Here is a 24,012-nt window from a genome sequence, read left to right as displayed (position 1 = left end):
TTCAACCCCCTGCACTTAGGAGCAGGATGGTAAGCTGCTCTGGGCATTGGGAGAGAGCACCATCCTTCTCACACTGCACTTCCCTCACGGCCTTGGCAAACATGCTCTGTAATGCTCAAGATCTCTGTACACAGTGTCCCCTGCCAAGGGCCACTAACAGTACCACGGTGCTCTGTGACCCCATTTAGTGACACTGTGGCAGACCCGCTTCTCTGCTTCACTAGAGAATTCCCCAAGCCCCTACGGGAGAAGACTTCAGCAGAGCTAAGATGAAATACTTCACAAACACCCCATGATTTTCAAAGTACCAAGGCAAATCTTTGTCAGTCTTTTGCAAAGATAACAAAATCCAATTACAAAAATGCTCTGTAAACTAAAACCATGTCCAGTGACCTCCCTGCTACAATTTCCAGTTACACTTTGTCTGCTGGTTCTGCACATACCCAGACGCTGTAGTCACAACAGGCCTCCTGTCCCCTGCCTCCCGCCTCCTCAGTGCTACCCTCTCAAGGGCTCTATTTTTATGAAGCAGAGTGGAACAGGTACCAAAGCCCTCCTGTTTTAAAACAACAGTGTGTGCTCATCTTGCAGATGGACCAAGCTGGGCTCCCCAGCAGCTTCTGGCTACCTGGAGCTCTTCTCCCTTCATCTGCCATTCCCCAGGGTCTCCTGCCTTTACTAGGATGTGACATCAAAATACTAAAGGGGACATTCAGAACATGGCTCTTCTGGCCAATTTACATAATCTGGCAATACTGGACAAACAAATGATCATAAGTTCATCACAATTCAACCATATGGAAATGGAGACGTTCACAATCAATGCTGAGAAGGGAGTTATGCTGACACTTGCTGAAATGGCAAGGAAGGGGCTGGAGAGATGGCTCAGTGGTTAAGGGCACTTGCTGCCATTCCAGAGGACCAGAGTTCAATCTTGAGCACCCACACCATGCTGCTCATACTATCTGTAACTACAGCTCCCAGACAGCCAGCAGGTCCAGCCTCCTTAGGCACCTGTACACACAGCCACACGAAGATGTGCACACCTACCCATTACTAAAAACAGTATGTTAATGGCAAGGAAGACTCTATTGAAGACAAGGGAAAGATTAAGCTCAAGTCCCCATAAAAGAGGGACAAGAAGAGGGAGTGACTAGGAAAAAAATCCCTGAGAGGAGGCTCACTGGTGGATGCTGAGACTGGGGAGTCCCTGAACTGGCTTAGCTCATTCTTTGGTTATACTCTACCCTGAAAACTAAGACCAAGGCCTAGCCAAGAAGAGAACACACGGATCCTATGTAGGAATGAGGGGAAAGGGCAGGAAGTGGAGGTGAGTTAGGAGAGTTGGTCCTGCACTGAGGATACTCCACATTTTCTAGGTTAACCATTATGAAATGCTACCAAGAAATTTAGGATAGGTGAAAAGTGTTAATACACCTTGGAAATGTCATTGCAAAAAAGGAAATGTAACGTCATGTGGGAAATATAAGGTTTCTCTACCACAGCACCTCTGTCAATGGGATGGGTAGACATCTGCGAGGGCAGGCTTACATTCTCACCTTCCTCTGGGGGTCGAAGGAGCTCAACTCTTACTACAGAGGCCGCAAGGGGCCAGATAACCATCTCCCACGGGACTTTACAGCTCTAGTTTGAGCATATGATCTGAGTATGGACAATAATTCAGAAGCCACTTGGTGTATCCCTTGGCAGCACAGGCAGTGAGCTGGCAGCACACAAACACTTCAGCTGTGCTGAATCTTGGATTCCCAACAGAATGCTCTCAACTGGCTCCTTGTGGAGTCTGCTCCAGCTAAGTTAACCCTTGAGCTTTGTCCCCCAGCCTTCCCGGCCATTTGCCCAGTTCTACTAAAGTAGCTAGCTGTATTTGGATCTCACAGCTTACGGACGAGGTCCTTAGTATGGACTTTTAATAGCCAAAAAGGGGGCAGACTGTGTGAAAAGACAGGCTTCCGCCCCGAGCCTACTCCCTGCCACTGCTGGATCCGCCTACGCTCCAGTCGTCACACATAGCTTTCAGCATAGACTCATCGTAGGTTCTGCGCCCAGGCACTGACAACTTCCACGACTCACTCTCAATCTCAGTCCTACCCTTAGTGTGTCCCCCGGTCTCCCTGCACCTAAGGAGATGGTAATAGTATTCCTCTAACTTGGCTCCATGGACACAGGCAGGGCTCCCAAGTGCTGGATCCAGATTTTATGGGAAATCGCCATTTTTACCTTATTTTTAAAAATTCCTTAACTGTAAGATATATTAAGAAGGTCCATCTGTGGTCTGATTGTAGCCAATGAACGCAGTCTATGACCTCTCTATGTGCCACTGCATCAGGGTCCTTCCAGGACTGGTTCTAGGACATTTGTCCATCAAGTGATACATAGTCCCTTATGAAAACAGCACTGTATTAACAAGCATATATGTCCAGTCATCTCCAGATGACGATAGTAGCGGGTATATTGTATGTGCTGTGACAACAGTTGTACACTGTCTTGCTTAGGGAATAATGCCAACAAGGAATATTGTAAGTCCTGAGGATAGAAGCAGCCATTGCAAGCCTAACTACATAGTACAGAAATGAGACACAGGTGAACAGTGCTTACACAACAAATGCAACAGAAATACCATGGATCTAGCAAATGGTAAGCTATGGCTACATTAGTGGACTCAGCCTATGTCCTGATAGCTGAATGTACAGGTCTACCCGGTCACCTTCTGGGATGTGGATGAGACTGGAGAAGGTACCTGTCAGTATGAGGCTGAGGATTAAGACCGGGGTAGCCCAATCCTGATAGGTCTTTTTGGCAGGGCACAAGATTTACATTAAGCTATGTGAAACTAAGCAGGCCATAAAGAGAGCCTCAGGAAAGAGTCTGGATGAAGAAGTGTTGACTGACAATCATGGACGGTGAGGACTCTACACGCATTCTGCCAGGAAAGGAAAGGGCTGTGTCGGTCATCTTCTAACTTTGTTTTCTAGACAAGACATGGGCTGAACTAGTAAGCGAATTGCTCCCACCCATTTCTGTAGTTAGACTCTGGCTCTCTTCCATATAGAGTTACAAAACGAAATCAGGGAAGGCTGGTTTCTAACAGATTAAATAGTACTTGGGAAGACTTCTCAACCAGTCAGCTCTGTGATTTGAAGACGACAGTAAGTCTGACTCACCAGTTGGCTCATGTTGTTACTGTTGGTAACCTTTGGGCACAGAGAAAGAGAGAGGGAAGCAAACCAACTGGAATGACTTTCCAGAAGAAGGACGGTTTGTAGAGCAGCCCGCAGAGCAGTGCTCACCGGGACAACACAGGAGACCAGTGCGAACAGAGTCAGACCAGCATCAGTACCTGGTCTACAGCAGGGTGGGTCAGGGGTAAAAACTTTATCTCGTGACTTGGGGATGTTTTACTTCTCTAGAAGAATAAGCAGAGAGTTGGTCCTGATCATCTTTGTCATTCAGAGCTATCATTCTGCCTCTCCTGGGCCACCTTCCCTGCCATTTGCCCGAGGTTCCTTATAGATGTCTCTTCTGGTCACAAACTCCATATCATACTCTGTCCCTTTGTCTTGTCTTATTTTCTTTAGCATAGTTATCAGTACCCAGAACTTGTTTCCTTACTTTCTGGCTGATCATGAAGAACCAGGCAGGTATCTGCTCGTTTTCTGTTGCTAGCGCAGAACACCAAAGACTGAGCGGCCTCTAGAGGGAAGGTTTAGTTGGGCTTGCTATTCTGAAAGCCCTAGAACATGGCCTCAGCACCTTGTTCAGCTTCTGGTATGGGCTTGTAGTGCGAGGGCAAGTGGGTACATGTGGAAGAGAGAGGCTGAACACAACAGTTAACCCATTCCTGAGAGGAAAACATCAGTCCACTGATGAGAGCCCTGCCTCCTGTCTCAAATGCCTCCTATGGGACCCATCACCTCTCTGCTCTGATATACTCAGGAGTAAGATTCAACATAGCCTTGTGTGGGCATGAGCCACGTTCAAACCAAGGCAGGGGATAGCCCTTTCCACCATGTGGCATGCTGACAGAGGGTCAGTGAGATAGCAATGCAAACCACAGAGGAACTGGCTCTCTGGAAGGCCCTGGTCAGAAAGGTGCCTGCCTGTCAGCAGACAATATACACCGCAACAAGCAGAACCCTGAAAGGCAGAAGCACTTTGGGATCACATGAAAGCACCCAGTGGTTCATAGCTCCTTTTGATCAATACCCTTCACACTGACATATTACTAAACTCTAACACCAGCCTCACAAAAGCACAAAAAACGCAAATCCTTTGCTTATGTCCGAAAGAATTTTGCTTTCTGAGACAGGGAATTGTTTGCATTTATTTTTAACTTTTTCTTAGTATGCCACCCAAAAAGATGTGAGAAACTCCTGATGAAGCAGCTGACATAAAGCAGTATTTTGAGTGTGGCATCTGGATTCATCCTAGGTCAAAAAGGACTTTCTGGGTTTTAAACCCAAGGACATTTGGGAAAACCATGATGGATTCCCTGAGAGGTGAAATATCACAGACTTTTTAATATCCTTTGGCCAAAATTTTACCCAGTATGCATTCATAAAAAGACATATCTAAGTGACCTTTTGTATTCTTACATTATTGCCTTAAGCATCTGTTCAATGATATGTGAAATAAGATTGTAATGCTAAAGGAGAAAAGAGTAGGTAATCCGAGCTACCTGGGAGTCTACAGCAGGAAGATCATAAGTTCAAGACCAGCCTGGGCCATAATAGCAAGGTCTTGAATCAAAATAAATCAAAAAGGGTTGGAGATGTAGGTCAGTGGTAGAGCACTTGCCTACTATAAATGATGACCTATGTTCAATTTTTAAAAGATTAAAAAAAATGAGACAAGATTTAGACGGTATAGAAAAGATATTATCATTGTGGTGCAATGTCCGTCCACCAGCCCTGAATATGTTCACTTTCTAAAGTGGGTCCTCCATGACTAGAAAGAATGCCTAGGAGAGAGGCTTCATGTTTCCCTATTTTTTTCCCCACTATGGGAACTAGCACTGAGCCTAGGCAGCAGCAAGTGTGGAGCAGTACAACTTGAATGGTGGATGGTTGGATGGATGAATAACACAGCCAAGTTAGCTGGTGACAATGGAAACAGTGCTTAGCAGGACAAAAATGTGAGACTTCCAGCTCCTCCCCATACTTAAACAGTGCTTCCCACAGGATTAAACCCACTCCTTGATAATTAATTACTCAGTTCCAGCTCTAATAAGTCTCAGGGGATTCTGAGACAAAGAACACAAGACCAGAGAGGTAGGCAACTGGGAACAAGTGTCCCCCACTCCCCTGGAGGGGGGGGAGAGGGACACCGCAAGGTCCAGAGATTTGGGGTTGCCCCAGTATAGGAGAACACAAATGGCACCCACTGGCTAGAGGCCTATCTAACTCCCTGGGATAAGCAAAGGCCTCCACAGCAAACAAATGTTGTCCCAGACGCCGGGTTAGCAGTTGCTGAGGACCCTTCCCTATGCCAGGAGCGTGCACCCCTTTGGATGACAATCCTTTCCTCACTCCTTTTTCGTCTTACACAGAAAGTCATTCTAAATACATGTCAGCCACATCCGAGCCACCACTATGCTCAGCAGTGGACAAAACCAAGAACTCTGATCACAGAGCCCATGTACTACTTACAGTTTGTAAAAATTCACCTAAAATTCTCCTTTGCTTTTCCTAAGAATTTGAGTAGTGACTGGGAGAGGCATTGTTTTACACATCTGAGAGAGAAAACGGAGACTGGATTATGCTAACCACTGAAGGTCTTTTAGTTTTAAGCATCTATGAATCCAGGAAGCGAAAACTGGACTTTTTGATATCCCTGCCCTCTTAGCAACAGAGGGCTTCTCGTGGAAAATCCCAGCTGAAGGGAGAGTAGGCCTCCCACTAAATGCCAGGACAATATCCTTGTCTGCCAGGAAAGGCACAGGGTAGGAAGAGACCACCCGACTAGTCAGGAGAATGCTCATGAGCTAAACAATACTGGCAATGTCTGGAGGAGAAGATATCAGAGCCTGAGGTCCTTATTTCCTGTCCCCAAATGACACTCTTAAATTCCAAGGCATCACACAATTTGCCTGTAATCTTAGAATCACATCTCCATCACTAGCATCTTCTCTTGATTCGGTAAGTACATTGTTTTTTGCCGGGTGTGGTGGCACACACCTTTAATCCCAGCACTCGAGAGGCAGAGGCAGGTGGATTTCTGAGTTCAAGGCCAGCCTGGTCTACAAAGTGAGTTCCAGGACAGCCAGGGCTATACAGAGAAACCCTGTCTCGAAAAAACAAAACAAAACAAAAAAAAAACCACAAAAAACAAAAAACAAAACAAAACAACAACAAAAAACTACATTTTTTTTTCCTTTTCTTTTCCCAACTAGGGAAAAACAGAAACCCTGCTCCAGGTCAGACAATAACACATTAGAGACCTCTGGGTAAGGCTCTTGGTTACCAGCATCCAGTAATTTACCTCGCTGCTTCCTTGTCTTGTAATTCCGGTGATACCTTCTGATCTCAGATTAAGATGTTTACTCTACCAGGGAGCTTTTGCCTGGGCTGAAGATTACCCTCCTTTGGGATGACATCTACTTTGCTTACACACTAGAAGTTATCTTTAGAGCCTGATAAACTCCCCTAGCCCCATCCATCCCATACACGGGTATGGGGACATAGTAATCTGGGGTAGGCAGCGCCTGTTAGCCAATGGTTGGTTTTTGAGCATTTAAAATGTAGCAAGTACCTAATGAGAATTTAAGACTCCACAGGGAAAAAAAAAAAAGGTATTGCATAAATAATTTATTTATTGGTTGCGTGTTAAAATACTTTAAATATTCTCAGTTTAATAATATTCTTTACATGGTGATCATCTGTTCTAACTCTTCAAAGAAATTTCACTAGGAAAATGTAAATGATGTATCTGGTTCACATTATATTTGTACTGAACAAGCAGTGTCCTACATTGAGGAGGTCTGTAACAGACTTCTTGGTCCTTTCTGCTGGCTTTCCTCCCTCTGTTCCCAAAAGCACTACACCTAACATATATTCAGTACAGACTGTAAGTATTGAACCACTGAACATCTACATTTCTCTGTCCGTATAGTTTTCCATCTCTACACTAGAAACTGTGTCTGTACAAGCTGGTTATGATAATAAAATAGTCAAGGAATCTACTATAAGAAGTAAATAGCACAATGTGGATATGAATACTGCCACCTTCGCTGAGAAGTATGAAAAGAATATCCCTTAGGCAATCAATCACTTGTATACCTAAACCCATTCTTTCAATTAGAATATAAAATACTAGAAACCAAATGCAGAAAGGGACAGTAAACAGTGGCGCCAACTAGAAATGTCAAGGGAAAGCAAGCAGAGTCTGTCAGCCCCAGGCGGACATCTTCAACCGGTCTAATTTTAAAAGCAGAAAGCTCAGAGCGATGACTGATCCCTGTGCTAATGGGAACATAATACAAGCATATATTCATGAGAGGGAGTTTGTTTCAAATTTGATCACTGGCGAAAATAATAATAATAATAATAATAATATAATAATAATAATAAAATAATAAAATCCTAGTCACCAACACACAAAAGTCACAACGCACAAAAACATGGAGACTGTGCAAGGAGCATGCAGGCTTCCATCAAAGACATGTTCGTTCCCTCCTCGGTCTTGGATCTCTGCCTCAATAATCATTCCCATGGAAGTAACTAAACCACTGCAGAGCCCCTCGCCACAAAGCAGAGACAAATGTGAAAGGGTGAAGAAAGAAGGGGAGAAAGCGAGCCACACCGTTAGAACCTATAAACATGATGGATAAAGTAAGTGGAGACAAGATGGGGGGTAACACCAGAAGCTAACCAAACCCAGGACCATTTAAAATACTTGTAGAAGTACTTGTCTTAGTCCTGGGCATCCAGAGCCTTAGTAAGATTTCTCTTTGAACCAGCAAGTTCCTTAACCTTGAGACTGACACAAATAGAACCCGGAGGACTGTCACCGCCAGATCATCCTCAATCTAGGGGGTAGGGGTGAGAAAACCGGCCCAGAAGGTTTGGGCCACCACAGGGGCAAAGAAAGAGTTTCTAGAAGGCCTTGCGGCCACAACAGCCAGCCAACAGGTTGCCCTAAGGAAGCCCCACAACCCAGGGTCAACCAGCTCCAGACACCGAAAGCCATGTCAGTTCTAGGGTTTCCGTGAACTTCCCCCACCAGAGTGGCTTATCTGTGCACGCGCACACAAATCTGGGGAAAAGAGGAAATTACAGAAGCCGCCCATCTGGCCCGGTTCACCAATGCTGTGGGTGGCAGACGTCAAGGGGCCCGGTCTCAGGGGAGGGAGACAGACCAGCTCCAGCATGGGTCCCCCGCTCTCAAAGGGGCACGCTGTGCGGGTCAGGGCTGCGGAGGCTGCAGAAAAGAGGGTGCGGCCGGGACCGGACGTTACCTGGCTCATCCCACTCCCCATGGCCGCGCCGGGCTCGCCGCTCCGCGCTCGCGGGAGGAGACCGGGCGCGCAGCCGGGCGGGCAGGCGGGCGGGGCAGCGGGAGGCGGCGCCAGGGCGGCGCTCGCTGCGCGCTCCACCCGGGACGCGGCATTACTGTCCGGCCGTGCGGACGTCGGGGACAGCGGCCCTCGCCCCCGCGGCCGGACGCCCAGCGCGCACGCGCTCGTGCTCGCGCATGAGCCCCAGCCTACAACCCTGCAGTTTGCGCACGCGCGCCGGGTGGGGGGTGGGGTGGACGGAGGCAGGCGCAGCGGTAGGGGGGTCCCCAAGTCCCTAAAGGCGGTTTCCCCTGGGGCTCCCTGGTGCCAGTTACGGGCAGTGTCTCAGGCCTTGACTCCCCTGTTAGAGGGGCTCCCCTGTCTGGGTTTTCTGAGCCAACAAGGCGGGGGATTCCTGTGGGCCCTGCCCCACCCAACTCAGACCGAGAAGGAGCATGCTCTGGGAAAGGTGGGCTAGGTGACTCACCTCTGCAGAGACGTGACCCTGGTCGAGGAGAGGAACCCAACTGTCTCTAAATGGTCTTTTTCAGGGCAGTGTGTTGCAATGACTACCCCCAGAAAGCCCCCACGTACCTGCACTGCGGTTTTGTCTAGCGTGTGCATGCATTCTAGCATGTGGGCCATCTATCATCCTTGGTAATTTTTTTTTCCCCGAGACATCTGTGTAGCCCTGGCCCTGGCTGTCCTGGAACTCACTTTGTAGACCAGGCTGGCCTCGAACTCAGAAATCCACCTGCCTCTGCCTCCCGAGTGCTGGGATTAAAGGTGTGCACCTGGGATTAAAGGTGTGCACCACCGTGCCTGGCTTATCCTTGGTAAAATTTTAATTTCCTTTATAGGCACTAAGACCTGGGGGTTTGAACATCCCTTTCACTTGGGTAACCCAAGACCCTCAGAAAACACAGATACTTAACATTACTATTTAAAACAGTAGCAAAATTACAGTTATGAAAATAATTACAGTTATGAAAATAATTTTATGGTTGGGGGTCACCAAGTTATGAGTAGCCATATTAAAGAGTCACAGCATTAGGAAGATTGAGAACCACTGAACTAAAGGTTTCTCATTTCCATTTTGTATTCTTGACAACGCCCTACACCCAGTAGATGCCAGTACTTGTTGAATGAAGATAATGCCATGTTTCAAGCCCAATTCTGCTGGCCTTAGATCACCCTCCCCCTTCCTGGAATCAGCCCCAGGGGCTGCTCTGTTTTTTCTTAGACATCCTAGGCTTGATCTTACACAGGGTCCTGTGTTACTGACATCTCAACGCCCAATTCTTTGCATAGCTTTTTTGAGGTCTTAGTACAAAGGTCATCTCCCCATAGATTCTTCTCTCAACTAAAGCATCCAGTTTATAAGATATACTCCAGGTACCTATGACATTACTGTGTCATATTTTTTTCATACACTTAGGATCAGAAATTATACTTAATTGCTTAATATTGACCTATCTCATAAGCTAATAACTTCCTGAAAGAGGTCTTTCTGTCTTATTCACTACTTAGTCATATGTCTTCTGGGGCAGAAGCTAGCATAACATAGACTAAACATATGCCAAAATAATTAATGGGGATCTTGGCTGAGAAACCAGTGGGGAGGTTCTAAAAACAAACAAACAAACAAACAAGCAAGCCAGCCAGAAAAAAAGAACTGCTGTTGAGCTGGCCTAGCTGGGAAAGTTACTCACTGCCAAGCCAGATGACCTGAATTTTGTCCCTGACAACCACACAGTGGAAAGAGAGAACCAAGTTTTGTAAGTTGTCCTCTGACCATAGTTATGAGTGCACACACACACACACCCTAATAGATAAATAAAAATAAATAGTAAACAAAAAATGTGAAGAAAAGTATTTAAAAATTTAGAGTGCTAATAAATATTTGGGAAGAGCTTGACTCTGTCTAGTATGGTTGCTCTCCCTGTACACTCGTGTCCTGGGCAATACAAGGCACTCCCCCCACCTTCCCTTCCCTCCCTCAGTGTGCACTTGCATTGTTTCCTCCCTGGGGGATGAGATTCTGGTCTACTTCTGCTCCTCCTCTTTACAGGACTGGTCCTGCACTATCACCCTCTCATCCTCTTCCTCCTAATCACATGGGAAACCTACCCCCTCCCCTCTGTACCATAGTGTCATTATGCAATTATGCCTGCTGCTTAGAATCAGCATAGTTAAGGGACTCTAGTAGGGAAATCCCATGGTCAGCTTCTATCCCCAACTCCTAGAAAGATCATGGACCAGATGAGTCACTTTCTCAGCATTTGCCTCCTTACACGATCACTAGATGATGTGTTTAAAAGCAACTGGCCAGTGTTTATTCCTCTTCCTTCTCTTTAGGCTGTTGTTTTCAATAGAAAGGTGGACTTCTCCAAGCACAATTTGTTTATAGGTTGGTCTACACCCGTAAATCACAAGCGCAAATCATGTTTTTTCATCTGCCATCTATTTGGAATACTTCTCTCTGTGCCTATGCTTCTGTTGCTGTTATTGTTAATATTATTACTATTATACTTTAGATGACGAATTCCTCATTCCTGTCCCCTGACAGTCAGAGTTAGCATTCCTGCCTGCATTTGACTCTGCTCTTTCTAGCATACTCATCTCAAATCCTCAGGTTTCGTTTTTGAGAAGAGGAGGGAAAAAAAGAGCATCAGAAGTCGAGAGTCCGGTGGGTGATGGGCTGACTGATCAGTTGCTATTGCTTGATTGATTGCGAGACTTTCTTAACAAGAGTCTTTGTCTCCTCTCACTCCCTAGCTTCATCTTAGAACTTAAACCCACAGCCCAAATGAGTAGTTGTATGTCATATGCCTCGGCCAAAGCACGACTGAAAGGAAAAGAAAGGCAGACACTGGAGTGCAGGAAGAAGACACAAGGCAAAGCCCAGAATTCAAAAGTAGAAGCACAGATTGTTTTCTTTGTTTCTGTGGCTCTGTCCAGAAGAAGGAGGCTCAGATGACTACTTAAGGCCTCGGAATCTCCCCAATAGCCTGGCCGTGTGGTTGGCCTCTGTGGAGAATGACCTCATCCTTCAGAAGGAAGGCCACCTGTTCCCAGCCCTCAATCAGCCTTCTAAATATGTTTCCTTCTTTCTGACAAGAGTCTTGGAGAGCTCAGATCTCAGAGCTTCAGGTATGTGCAGTGTGTTTCAGAGAAGGACCATACGACTGGTTCCCAGGTGAGCAGGCAGGGCATCCAGAGGAAATAGTGAGAAGATTCTAAATCAATATCATGTAAAGACAGAACCTTGAGTTCCTAATGGTGGGTGGAAAATGGTCCTTTTTAAAACACACACACACACACACACACACACACACACACACACACACACACACACACACACAAGTTGAAGACTATTTGCCAGGTACTGTCAGCACAGCCAGCCCTTGCCAAAAGGCCAGTTATTTGTTTACTTATTTATTTGTTTTGGTGTTGATGATAGAAGCCAGGGCCTCAAACATACTCCAGCACTGAGTTATACTGCCACCCTCAAGAAAAGTTGTTCTATGTGACATCCAGCATATAAAGCAATTCCCAATCCGAGAACCTTTATATGTTAGATAAGGAAAAAAACACAACCAGGATATTGTTAAATTTCTCTCTTAGATACTTTTCTATTGCTGTGTAAGACACTATGGCCAATGCAACTCTGCACTCCCTACCTTCCTCCTCCCTCCCCTTCCTCCTCTTCCTTTTCACTTTCTCTTTATTTGAGGGATGGTCTTGTGATGTAGATGATTCTCTATACCCAAGGCTATCCCCAAACTCAACAATTTCCTGCTTCTGCCTCCCAGGTGCTAGGACAATGTGTGTGCATTGTCACACTCAACTCTTTTTTTTCTAAAGCAATATCATTTGTATGTGTGATGGTTCTTGTAATTAGGAGTGACCAAACACCTATTGACTCCCCTTAAAAAAAAAGATACAAACTGACTTTAATAGAGCAAGGGAGAGGGGTTGTAAGGAGAGGGAAAGCAGAGAAAGGGGATAGAAAGGTAAGGAAGAGAGGACGGAGGACTAGGGAGGAGAGCACTAATCTTGCAATGGTGCTTTCCTGCACTGCTGGGCTCCACTCCTCCATATGTTGCTGACTAGTCAGACCTCAGTGTTTTCTAGGGTTCCTCTCCTTGATATTCTGTTGCCTGAGCTTTGGGTAAGACACCTTGCCTGGCATAGCCACTTCCTCATGGATATTGTTTAGTTGTTATTTTCCTTGCTTGGCATGGTTTAACCTAAATACCTCTCTATGCCTGTTGAGAAGGAGACTATAACAATGAATTTGTCCCTCTAAAATGTTTAGGTGAAACCTTTTTATGGTTGGTAACTCTATTCCCAAACAACTAGCAAAATCTGAACCACTTTATCTTGGTATTTGACAGACAGGACTGATGTAAGATCCAACTAGAGCCTTGCTCTATTACACACCTCCTCCTCTGCCACCACTGCCAGGGTCTAGCCTTGGTATGGAGAAGAGTTCTGAGAGAAGGGATGTCTAGGAGCTGCAAAAAAGAACGACTCAAAGTCAAATCATGGATCCAAGCTGATGAGCTGCATTCTGCTTGATCCAGCTTTTCCAGTCTGCATCTCTCTATGTTCTGCTTTCTCTGGAGATCTCTCTGTCTGTTTTCTGCTTGCTTGCTATTCTAAGAGATCTCTCTGTCTGCGTCCTGCTTGCATGTGAGTGTGCGTGTGCATGTGTGTGTCTGTCTATCTGCCTCTGTGTCTCTGTCTGCTCTCCAGGAAGTTCTCTCTTTTTATCCTAAAAAATTCCTGGATTGCTCATCTCCTGCAGAATACAGGTCCAGTCCTTTATTTTACATATCAATCCAGTCATTTACTCCAGGTTTCCCTTTGATTATCTTATGAATCAGCATCTCCTGACCATAGCATCTCCTTTTGATCCTTAAGAGAGAGCAAGCATGCCTTTTTATCTTAACATTGCAAAAGAATTTAGACATCTGCCTGCCTTTGTATCTTTCTGACAAGCTGGCTCATAGAGTAGCTGGCTCTTTAGATTCATGAGTCCTCATAATTCATATTACATCCTTCCATTTTGCATAGTTGAGATATTCTATATTTTGAACTCATGTATCTAGTGCTTTTTCTCATAGCCTTAAGGGCTGTCCTGAAGTCCCGTTTTGCTGTGACATTAGCCACACCTTCACCTCCTGGATTCATGTTGTCTCAGATTATCATGGTGTCTTTAACCTTAACAGGGAGAACATTCCTTGAAGGAATGTGAAGATATGTGCATCATTCCACTAACAAGAATTCTGCCTGCAGCAGCCATCGACATCTCACACCAGAGCCCTTTCCCAGGGACAAGAACCATGTCACTCTGTCCCCACCAGGGTCACGCAGGGCTCAGCATGCCCCTCCAGCTCTCTTGGCCTGAAGAAACACCCAAGAGCCTCACCAGCTCTGCCCCCTGCAGTGTCTAGCCACAGTCTCTAGATCTTTATCATCCTGTCAAACTGACCACGGAAGCCGCAAGGTGGGGGAGAGTGGGATAGCCCCTCGGTGTTCCAGGTCAGGTGACTCCATCCATTGGCACTTCCTGCACAGGAAGCCACCTCTCTGAGAGTCACTTCTGCTTCTTCTAAAGCCTAAAGGGACACCTTGGTTCAGGTTCTAGGCAATGCACAGTGCCTTAGCCACCTTGCACTTGTCTGCTGAATGTAGTTTTGGAACTCTTCCCAAAAGAAAGGTCTGAGCTTTGTTTTGATCATTTAAAGAAATGTACTCTGTATGAAGCCAAAATTGAATTGGGAGCAAAGGCACATGCACAGGCAACCTGGATGAGGGATAGCAGGAGGAGGGGCTTTCCTGAGAGAATGGAATGTCCCAGGAGAAATTACACTCACCATCATGGGGAAGTCCACTTAACATGAAATAACACTGTTGTTATCAAACATTCTACATCGGGTTTTACCTTTGTTAATAGTTATCTTTGGTTTGATTAGTCATCATCAAAGCCCTATAAGTTGGAGAAAGTCATTACACAGTGAACAGACCTCAGGGTGATGGAGGACCAATAATCTACTAGTACACTTGCATTTTTGTCTTGTTTGTTTGTTTGTTTGTTTCAGAGTAATGCCTGCTTTAAAGGATGGAGCCCAAAAGAGACATTCTCCCCGCAGAACAACCACCCAGCACTGTAACTCCTGATTCCTTGAACAGGACCTCCCACCCCTACAGTACCAGTGGCCTGGGTTTTTCATATCGTTGTCACACCTCCACAACCTTTCTCCAAAAACGTTGCTGCACAGAGAATTAAGCCAGGGAGACCTGAGGTCTGTCTGAGCCACACGGGATTCGAACTGGCTTTTCTTACACCTCCATTGGGACCCAAGAAGTCTATGGCACAGAGAACCCCATTCGGCTTGCCTATGCTGTGCCACCAAACAGAGTTGGCATTTACATTTGGTTTAGTAATAGCTTTAACTCCTCCTCTACCCCACTCAGAAACACAAAGGGAGATTTCTTTTCTCTCATGTTATTCAGGGGTCTCTGGTGGTGGTTTTTCTCAAATGAGGGCGCATCTTGTCTCCAAGGTGATGTGAGATCTCTCTCTCCAGACACAAAACCTGCAACTTTGAATAGCTCCAATTCAGCTTTCCAACGGGTCAAAAGGCAACCCAAATTGGGTAGAGTGGATGGCAGGAAGAAGGCCTGGTACATGACTTAGGTGGTATGTAGCATCTTTCCCCCATCACAGTGCTTTTTACAAATAATTACAATGTGAGACAAATACTGGCTGTTTTGTACTGTTTATAACTACTAAGAGAACAGCTGCAGGCCCTTGGCATTGCTGGTATTTTCCTCCTACCATGGCAGGCAGCTGCTTCTTGCTACAAAAGGAAGTTTACGTTCTGCTTGATTGATAGCAGCCCTAACACTTGAGGGGCAGTAGAGGTATTAAATGTCAATGTCTGCAGTTATGTATCCGAGAACCACACGACAACAGAAGTTGGCTAATAGTATATCTGCTAATAGTTAGCAGAACTAACGTTTTGAACAGGGCACCTATCATCTAGGTAGTTATTAAATGTTGTTCCATATTAGTAGACAAATAATCCCTTACCTCTCATTTAGTATTTCTTTAAAGATACATAATACATGCATATGGATACATATATGGATATTTGTGGATATGTAAATGTGGCTTTTTGTTTGCAAGATGCCAAGCCCAGCGTGACCCTGGTAGGGACAGAGTGACATGGTTCCTGCCCCTGGGACAGGACCCTGGTGTGAGCCTCCAGGAGATGTTGATGGCTTCTGTGAACCTAAGGCTTGTTTGTGTAATAAAGTATATATTTTCACATTTCTCCAAGGAATGTCCTCTCTGTTAATGCTAATGACTTCATGATAATCAGACCACATGAGTCCAGGAGGTGAAGCTATGGCTAATCTCACCACAAACACTGATAGCAAACACTAGAACCTTTAGGACCGAAGGTCTATGGCTATGGGAAAGAGCTCTAAGTACATGAGTTCAAACTATATACAGTTTCTCAACTATGCAAAATATAAGGATGCAGTATGAATTATGAGAGGTTTCCCAAATCTTAAAGAACAGAAATAGATATACTATTAGCCAGCTTGTCAGAAAAATACAAAAGCGGGCAGATACAAAGGCAGGCAGATTCCTGAGCGCAAAGTCAGCCTAGGATGGAGCTGAGGTTAGGCCAAGGTGTGGTAGAAATGGTAATTTCAGGGCAGGGTCTCACCCAACTAGTTTATCCTGTGTGCTTAACAAAGGCAGACAGATCTCTCTGAAAGGCTTGGTGTACCTTAAGAATCAAAGGGCTAGGGCCATAGGATGGTGATTCATAAGATAATCAGAGGGAAACCTGGAATAAATTAAAACAAACAAAAACAAAAACAAAACCTGGGCTTTTGGTTTGCATGAAATGAGCTATCAAGAAGAGATAGCAGTTCTTTAGAATTTTTCTCTAGGGAGATCAGAACTGTCTGGAGATCTTTGGAGAGCAACACAGCTCTTGTCAGAAGATCCAGTAATTTTATTTTTATTTTTATTTTTTTTTACAGCTGGTCAGAAATGTCATGAGCTATCCAGATAGCTTTTGGAATTTCTACTAGTAGAGAGAGCTATCTCAGCCAGGGCACTTTTAGAGTAGCAAGAAAGCTGTCTAGAGCAGAGCAGATCACACACACACACACACACACACACAGAGAGAGAAAGAGAGAGAGAGAGAGAGAGAGAGAGAGAGAGAGAGAGAGACAGACAGACAGACAGACAGACAGACAGAGACAGAGAGACACAGACACAGACACCCAGACAGACAGACATACAGACAAAGACAGAGAGCAGTCTGTAAAGCCATCTCAGCAGAGCCTAGGCCATCAGCTTAGATCCAAGCTTCCAGCTGTTCTTTTTGCTGCTCCCAGACACCCCTTCTCTCAGAACCCCTCTCTAAGCCAAGGCTGATCCAGCGGCAAGATTACCCTCCATTCTTTTAAATTAGTAACATTTCTTATTTCTCTACTGTCTGGCTATCAGCTGCAAAGAGGAGATAATTTGGTTCTTTTATTTGATATACGGCATCATCTGTACTCTGAGGTCACTGATATATTCTGGTCTAGCAAACAATTCCCCGATTTTTAAACTGACAACCCAATGTCCCAGTATCCGCTTTGGTCCTGAGCAATACAGGACATTTTATTTCTATGGTGTGTTTTGTGAACACCCCTATATCTATGAGGATTTTCTCTAAATGAGAATAAAACTAAGTTATCATTTAAGCACTTGCATTTTCATTTACATAAAAATCTCACCTGTAAAATTTGGGAAGATGGTAGCTGCCTGCAATTACTGCACAGCACAGGAACACTGTCTGTAAACATGAGCCTAGAACTCCATTTGCTTTCTGGAAAGGAAATACTGGCCACTTAGGAAAGCCAGGATTTGTTGGTGGAGAAGAATGTATTGTGATCTTCCTAAAAGTAAGCCAATATTCGTGTCTGATTCCATTTGAATATTTTCTCTAGAAAACCATCACAGAATCAACATGAGAGAGCTCAGGAGCCTAATGATGTCAAATTGAGATTACAATGCTTAAAAGGGCAACTCAAAAAGGAGATTGGCAGTCTCCCACAGGCTTTCAGAGTGCCACAGTGCAGTAGGTTAACACATAAATACCTCAATTAATCATCTTTCCATGAAGCTCCTTTACCATCTGCTGCCCACAGTTCACTCACTGCCTTGGTGCCAGATGCCCCGGGCATGGTGCTCATCTCAGTCACTGAGGAACTTTGATATTCAGCCAACCAATATTTACCAAGAACCTGCTATCTTCTGGGCCTTGCATCAGAATCTAAAGGTATGGAAATAAGAACAAAACTGCCCCCATTGCTTTGCACACAGCCATTGGTAAGTCTGCTTACTGGAAAGAAGGACATGTACACGATTCATTCCTATACAGCCTCACATGTTTCGTTGGCCAAGCTTTGAAGCTGTCTCCATAGGCCCTGCTTCTTCATTTCCCTAAGCAGGAACATTTCAAAGATACACTCTAGTATGTTTCAAATTCAACAACTTTGGTGACTTAGGATCATAAATATAAGATTGGTCTTTCCTCATGTTGTGTGCTGGAGATCTTGGTCTACAGATGATCTTTTCCCAGGGGCACTAAAATGAAGGGAGAGAGGCAAGTATCATATGCCTGGACATGAGAGCCATATAGAATGTGCTCTTGCTTAGAATTTAGAGCTGATGGTGAGGTCCCTAGCCTCACCCATTCTCTTTCCCTTTCCTGAGATTCTTGGAGGTGTCATCTTTAAGAGAGAGAGAGAAAAAAAAAAACCTTTGGAAGCCTGGAGGTGATTTTGCAAGCCTTTAATCCCAGCACTTTGGAGGCAGAGGCAGGCAGATCTCTAAATTCAAGGCCAGCCTTGTCTACAGAGTTCTAGGAAAGCCAGAGTTACACAGAGAAACCTTGACTTAAAAGGGAAGAAAGGAAGGAAGAAAAGAAAAAAATCCCTTTGGACTTAAGAACGGTCACAAATATAGACAGTAAAGGTCTATTTACTAAAGCATTGTGCGTGTGCAAATCGGTAGTGTGAACTTTTGGAGAGAAACCTTTTGTCCTACACTTAGCTTTTGGAAGCAATGAAGCTAAATTATCAAGTCCACCTTTGCAGACTTTAACAGAAATGAAGTTGTGGAGTCAGAAGGCCTTTACAGATCATCACATCCTATTCCCAATCACTTGCCTATTGGAGTACAACGAGACTTTTTAAAAAGGCCACTCAAAGGAAGAACAATCAGAAAATGTTTGCTGTCCCAGCCTCTCACCCCATCACCAGCCCCTCCTCGGAAATTCTCCCACTTCCAGTTTTACAGCAACTAAAGACTCAAGGTCTGACATATGATGGAGTCTTTAGACTCTAAACTCAGCTTCTGTAGTCTTGCCGGTGAGGTTAAGCGTGCCAGGCTAGGGCAGATAGGACTGCCTTACTCAGTGAGGAAGCGGTATCATAAATATTGATTGCCTACAAATCTTGTTTGCCTACAAACAAGAGCAGACACAACTTGACCTAAAGACACTGAAGGTAAGCATCCTCCTTTTGACTTCTAATGAACTTTTAGCCCCATGGGAAAAATCGAGGAGAAGTCAGTTGCATCACTAAGTGTTGGAGTGCAGCAAGAAAGACAAGTTACATCATCGGGGCGTGAAAATAAACCAAAGAGTCCACGAAACTTTAGAGAGGTTCTACTTAATGATGGGTGAGCCAAGCTTGGTGGGACCCAAGCTGTAGCTGTCAAAGGCTTCAGTTACTGGGGGCCATGAACAGTGGCTGCCAATTATCAGGTCCATAAAGAGAAGAGAGAGAATGGATGGGCTGGAGCCCAGAAGGAACTGGAGTTGGGGGATATTAGGTCTGAACTGAAGTATGCATTCGAATTCATGTATTGAAATTCTAAGCTAGCACCTCAGAATTTGCTCACATTTGAGACTGGATTCAGAATTAAAGCTTTTATCTGAGTAATTAAGGTAAAACAAGGTCTTTGAGGTAGGACTTGATACAACATGGCATTTTTCTCTCTGTATCTTTAAGGTCTCCTAGGGTTGTGCTTTAAACTACTAGATCCATTAGAGTTACGATTTTAGTTCCTAATGATCTCTGAGGATTGGGAAATAAGCAGGCAAGAGCAAACAGTGAATACGATGCTCATCATGGAAGAGGTAATGATGGCATCCCAACATTAACTCAGGGTGAGAAAGAGGCTGGAGTGCTGGATGAGGAATCTGTGTGGACACAGTGCTTTCTAATGTCCCCAGCTGGGTCCTGATGTGAAGGCAAGAGCAAGTGGCTTGAAGGCAAAGCTCTCAAGTACCACCATAGGGCAGATCACCAAGTCCTACAGGAGGCTTCCTCCTTGCCTAATGTTTGAACATTGAAAGCTTAAATTAATGGTAAACACTGAGGAAGTAAGCCATATGATGCAATATGTGGAAACAATAATGTGATGGTACCCATGTATGATAGATGAATGCCCTGAGGATGGCCTTATAGTATCTTAACTTTGAATAATTCATCTCAATAATTTGTATGTACAGTAGTTCTTATTATCCTAACTGTGGCCATTAGATAGTTCTGGGGGACACAGATCCTCCTGCCAGGCAGTGGTGGCACACGCCCTTAATTCCAGCACTTGGGAGGTAGAGGCAGGCAGATTTCTGAGTTCGAGGCCAGCCTGGTCTACAAAGTGAGTTCCAGGTCAGCCAGGGCTACACAAAGAAACCCTATCTCGAAAACAAAATAAACAAACAAAAAAAAGAGAGAGAGAGAGAGAGATGGCTCCCAATCTTCCCCAAATTCCCTCTCAGTAGCAGCTCTGTGGTTATATTATCAGACAAAAAAATTGTCCCCGGTATATTAATATTTTATATAAGAGATACATGTTCATATTTTCAATATAATATAATCTCAATTAATTCATGTTTTAAAAATTATAAGACAGAAACCTATGAACTTTGCAAGACCAATTTAATTTCACAAACTTGAAGTTCTATTTTTTTTACATCAGTATTGAAATTTCTATGTATAAAGAAATAAATTTAAAGAGTTTTAAATAACAATGATCCTTGAATTGTAAGGAGGTTATGTCCCAATAAACATACCATAAATAGGAAATATCAGATCATTCCCAAGGAGATCCTATTTTTCCTTAAAGAAGCTATTTCTGTACCCTCTTACTTCAGGCCTCTAATAAGCTCAAGAAAATATATAGTTACGTGGCTCATCTAGTTTTTACTTTTATTTTATTATATTCATTTATTAACTTAAGTTTGTATGGTTGTGAACAGGTGCATGCATGCCACAGCATTCACCTAGGGAGGAGTCTGTCTTCTCTCTTCAGTCATGTAGAACCTAAGGGTTGAACTCATGTTCTCAGGCTTGGCAGCAAGCTGGGCCATCTCACCAGCTGACTTTTTACATTCTAAGTGAGAAAAACACTCCTTGTTTCCTGTAGTTCCTAACTGACACTGGTACAACTTGGTAGTTTTCTTTCTTCATGATGTAACAGTAATGAGTAGATGGAAAATCGATTTCAAAGTTTGAGTCTGGGACTTTTCTTGGATTATAGATGTATAATACCATCATCTCCTGGTTCTGGGCAGTAAGTACAACTAACTCCTAGTAAGTTCCAGGAATATGAAAAGTGACAACCAAACTTGATGACTCCCTGGTTGCTGAGTTAACCTGATCAATATGTTAGGTATTTTAAGCACACTTCAGCATGTGAAAGTTCCAAAGTAGAAATAAATATGGTATGCTTGACTTTTGTATGTGATAGTCATGACTAATAGAACGCGATGTAGCAGGAGTTTGTCCAAATGAGATAGGAATGTGTTCATCATAGCTTGTTTGATGAGGGTCACAGTTAATATGCCACTCTAAAGACTACATATTGAGGAGTCTACCAAGGAATGCTGTGTATTGCTAAGGGTTTCCAACAACAACACTTACAGTTGTAAAGTTTACTGTTTTCTGTTTATTACACTGAAAACCACTCACTTCTGGGGGATGCGGAGTTGTGAGTGAATGACAGGGACGTGGTAGTCAGGCAGTGAGACATCAGGATGGACTTTCCTTCGTTCCTGTTTGTCAACAAGTCACTGCTTGCCTTCACAGTGGTAGTTTTTGTAAAGGAGTGTGGAGGTCTGACTTTGGTGTTTTCATTTTTAAAGTTAATATAAGTTAAAGTTGCTTTTTAAACTCCCCTTTCAATTTTCAAGAGACAAACACACAGAAAAAAAAAAAACCAAAACATTGTGTGTGATTGTTTTTGAGTCTGTCCAGTTTCTAACATCAGTATTTAAAGGTGGAGCCAGAGTTGAATGCCTTTGAGCATAGACAGACGTAAATCCAAATCCATCTGTTAGAAATTAGAGTCACTGAATGTAAGACCCATGGTGGGTATAAAATATAACTATATCATTTATGTACAAATAACCCCAAATAAGGCAAGAAAAAACCAAACTATAAAATCCATAGGAAAAAATAAACAAATGGCTAAAATAAGTCTCTTCTTAGAAAACTTTTAATATAGGCTTATTTCTTGAATACCAAAACAGAGTGTGGTGGAATTTTAAATAAGATCCAATTACATGGTATCTATACTTTAGATTCAGAGAAACAAAAGCTACTGATAATAAAATCATGAAACATATGTTTTGTGTAAATAGTAACCAAAAGATATCTGGAGGAAGTGTACTAATAGCATACAAAACAGACTTTAAAAGTTTGTAAGATAAAAGGAGAATTTCACATTCATTAACAGTTTGTATGTGACCACCATCTCAAACATTTGCAGTCTCCAAAGATGTGATGCAAACATGAGCTTCTGTGAAGGAGAAGCACTAGTTCTACAGTGATAGCTGTGCACTTCAATAGTGAAGCTAGGGCATTCAGACTGAAGGGTCAAGCATCACTGTGATCCAATCGTTGATATATGAAATGCCTCACCTCACAGCGATAGAGTATATATGTTTTTCAAAGGCATTCGTGATATCCTCTAAGACACAGGTATGCTATGTCATCCAAAGAGTTTCCGTATATTTGATAAGATTCAACAAAGTCTCCTCTGGACACACTAGAGGTTAGAATTAATAAAGGAAGGAGCGCTGAGGGCACAGCTCACTGGCAGCATTCTTGCCTAGCCTATGAGAAGCCCTGGGTTTGATTGCAAACTCTGTTGCCGTCCCATCAAAAACAAAAGGAAAACTGAAAACTTCACAAATACGAGGAAATTAAGCTGCACACTCTGAAGGAAACCAATGAATCAGGGAGGAAATGACAAGAGTGATTAGAATACAACATCCAACTTTGCAGGGTGCAGCAAAAATCCTGCTGAATGGGAAATTTATAGCTATAAATGCTTACATTGAGAAAGATCTCAAATCAACAACCTAAATTTATACTTTAAGGAACTAGAAAAAGAAGAACAAACTAAATCCAAAGCCAGCAGAAGGAAGGAAATAATAAAGATTATAGGAGAGATAAACAAAACAGAGAATAGAAAAACAATACAAAAAATCAGGGAAGCCAAAAGTTGGCTCCTAAAAAGATCAACAACAATCCAGGTGGTGGTGGTGCATGCCTTTAATCCCAGCACTTGGGTGGCAGAGGCAGGCAGATTTCTGAGTTCGAGGTCAGCCTGGTCTACAGAGTGAGTTCCAGGATAGCCAGGGCTACACAGAGAAACCTTGTCTCAAAAAACCAAAAAAAAAAAAAAAAACCAAAAGAAAAAATCAACAACAATAATAATAAACAATAAAAGTTTAACTAGATTGATTAAATCTCAGATTACTAAAATCAGAAATGGCAGCAAGGTTATTGCACCCATTCTGCGGAAAGATAAAAGATTATAAAAGAGAGCTATGACAAGACACCAACAAATTGGATAACCTAAATGAATGGACAAACACCCACAGATAAAAGGCCTTCCAAGAATGAGTCATGAGGAAACTCTATAACTTGTGATGAGATTGACCCAGCATTGAAATACCTGTGAAAGCACCTATTGAAGAAAAGCATGGGGTGCCTTCATTGAAATATTCTACCAAATTTAAGAAACACCACCACCAATCATTGTCTAATCTGTCCCCAAACTAGGAAGGGGATTCTAATCATTTCAAGATGCCACTATTTTATTAGTCCCAAAACCTGACAACAACACTATAAGAAAACTATAGAATATATGTCTGTTAGCTTATATTATTCTCTTTCCAAATACCACACATCCTCTCTGCCTCAGCCAAATACCCTCTTACATGTCTGCTTTAGCAGAACATCATCTCATCAGACAGCTTCCATAAAATTCCACATGATGCAACTGAGTTTCCAAAGAAACCATAAATTTCCATTTCATTGATGGGCTAAATAAACAGAAAGACACCCATGTTTATGGATTATGACTTAATATTGTTAGGATATTTTTCTGTCCC

The 24,012-nt window shown here is 43.5% G+C and overlaps 1 protein-coding gene and 1 long non-coding RNA gene across 5 annotated transcripts in view; one reads left to right on the top strand and one right to left on the bottom strand.

Annotated features, from left to right (window-relative positions):
* Nucleotides 1-8,561, bottom strand: part of Dusp22 (dual specificity phosphatase 22) — a 51,174-nt gene extending 42,613 nt beyond the window's left edge. For 2 of the 3 annotated variants that reach the window (NM_001037955.4, NM_134068.3), the window contains exon 1: nucleotides 8,474-8,561. In NM_001037955.4, coding sequence (NP_001033044.1) covers nucleotides 8,474-8,494 — 21 coding nt within the window. In that variant the 5' untranslated portion in view covers nucleotides 8,495-8,561. The other variant, XM_006516519.1, reaches the window with a different exon arrangement.
* Nucleotides 8,562-8,576: 15 nt separating this feature from the next.
* Gm35158 lies at nucleotides 8,577-15,861 on the top strand. Of its 2 annotated transcripts, none has more exons than XR_382157.3 (3): nucleotides 8,577-9,169; nucleotides 11,291-11,665; nucleotides 14,623-15,861. It is a non-coding gene; the product is annotated as a predicted gene, 35158 (long non-coding RNA). The 2 variants fall into 2 exon arrangements; XR_001780884.1 differs by lacking the exon at nucleotides 8,577-9,169 and adding an exon at nucleotides 9,307-9,348.
* Nucleotides 15,862-24,012: the final 8,151 nt, after the last annotated feature.

Source organism: Mus musculus, chromosome 13 (assembly GCF_000001635.26).
Source record: "Mus musculus strain C57BL/6J chromosome 13, GRCm38.p6 C57BL/6J".
Classification (NCBI taxonomy): domain Eukaryota; kingdom Metazoa; phylum Chordata; class Mammalia; order Rodentia; family Muridae; genus Mus; species Mus musculus.
Note: the sequence above shows the minus strand (reverse complement) of the source record. Positions and strands in the feature narration are given on the sequence as shown.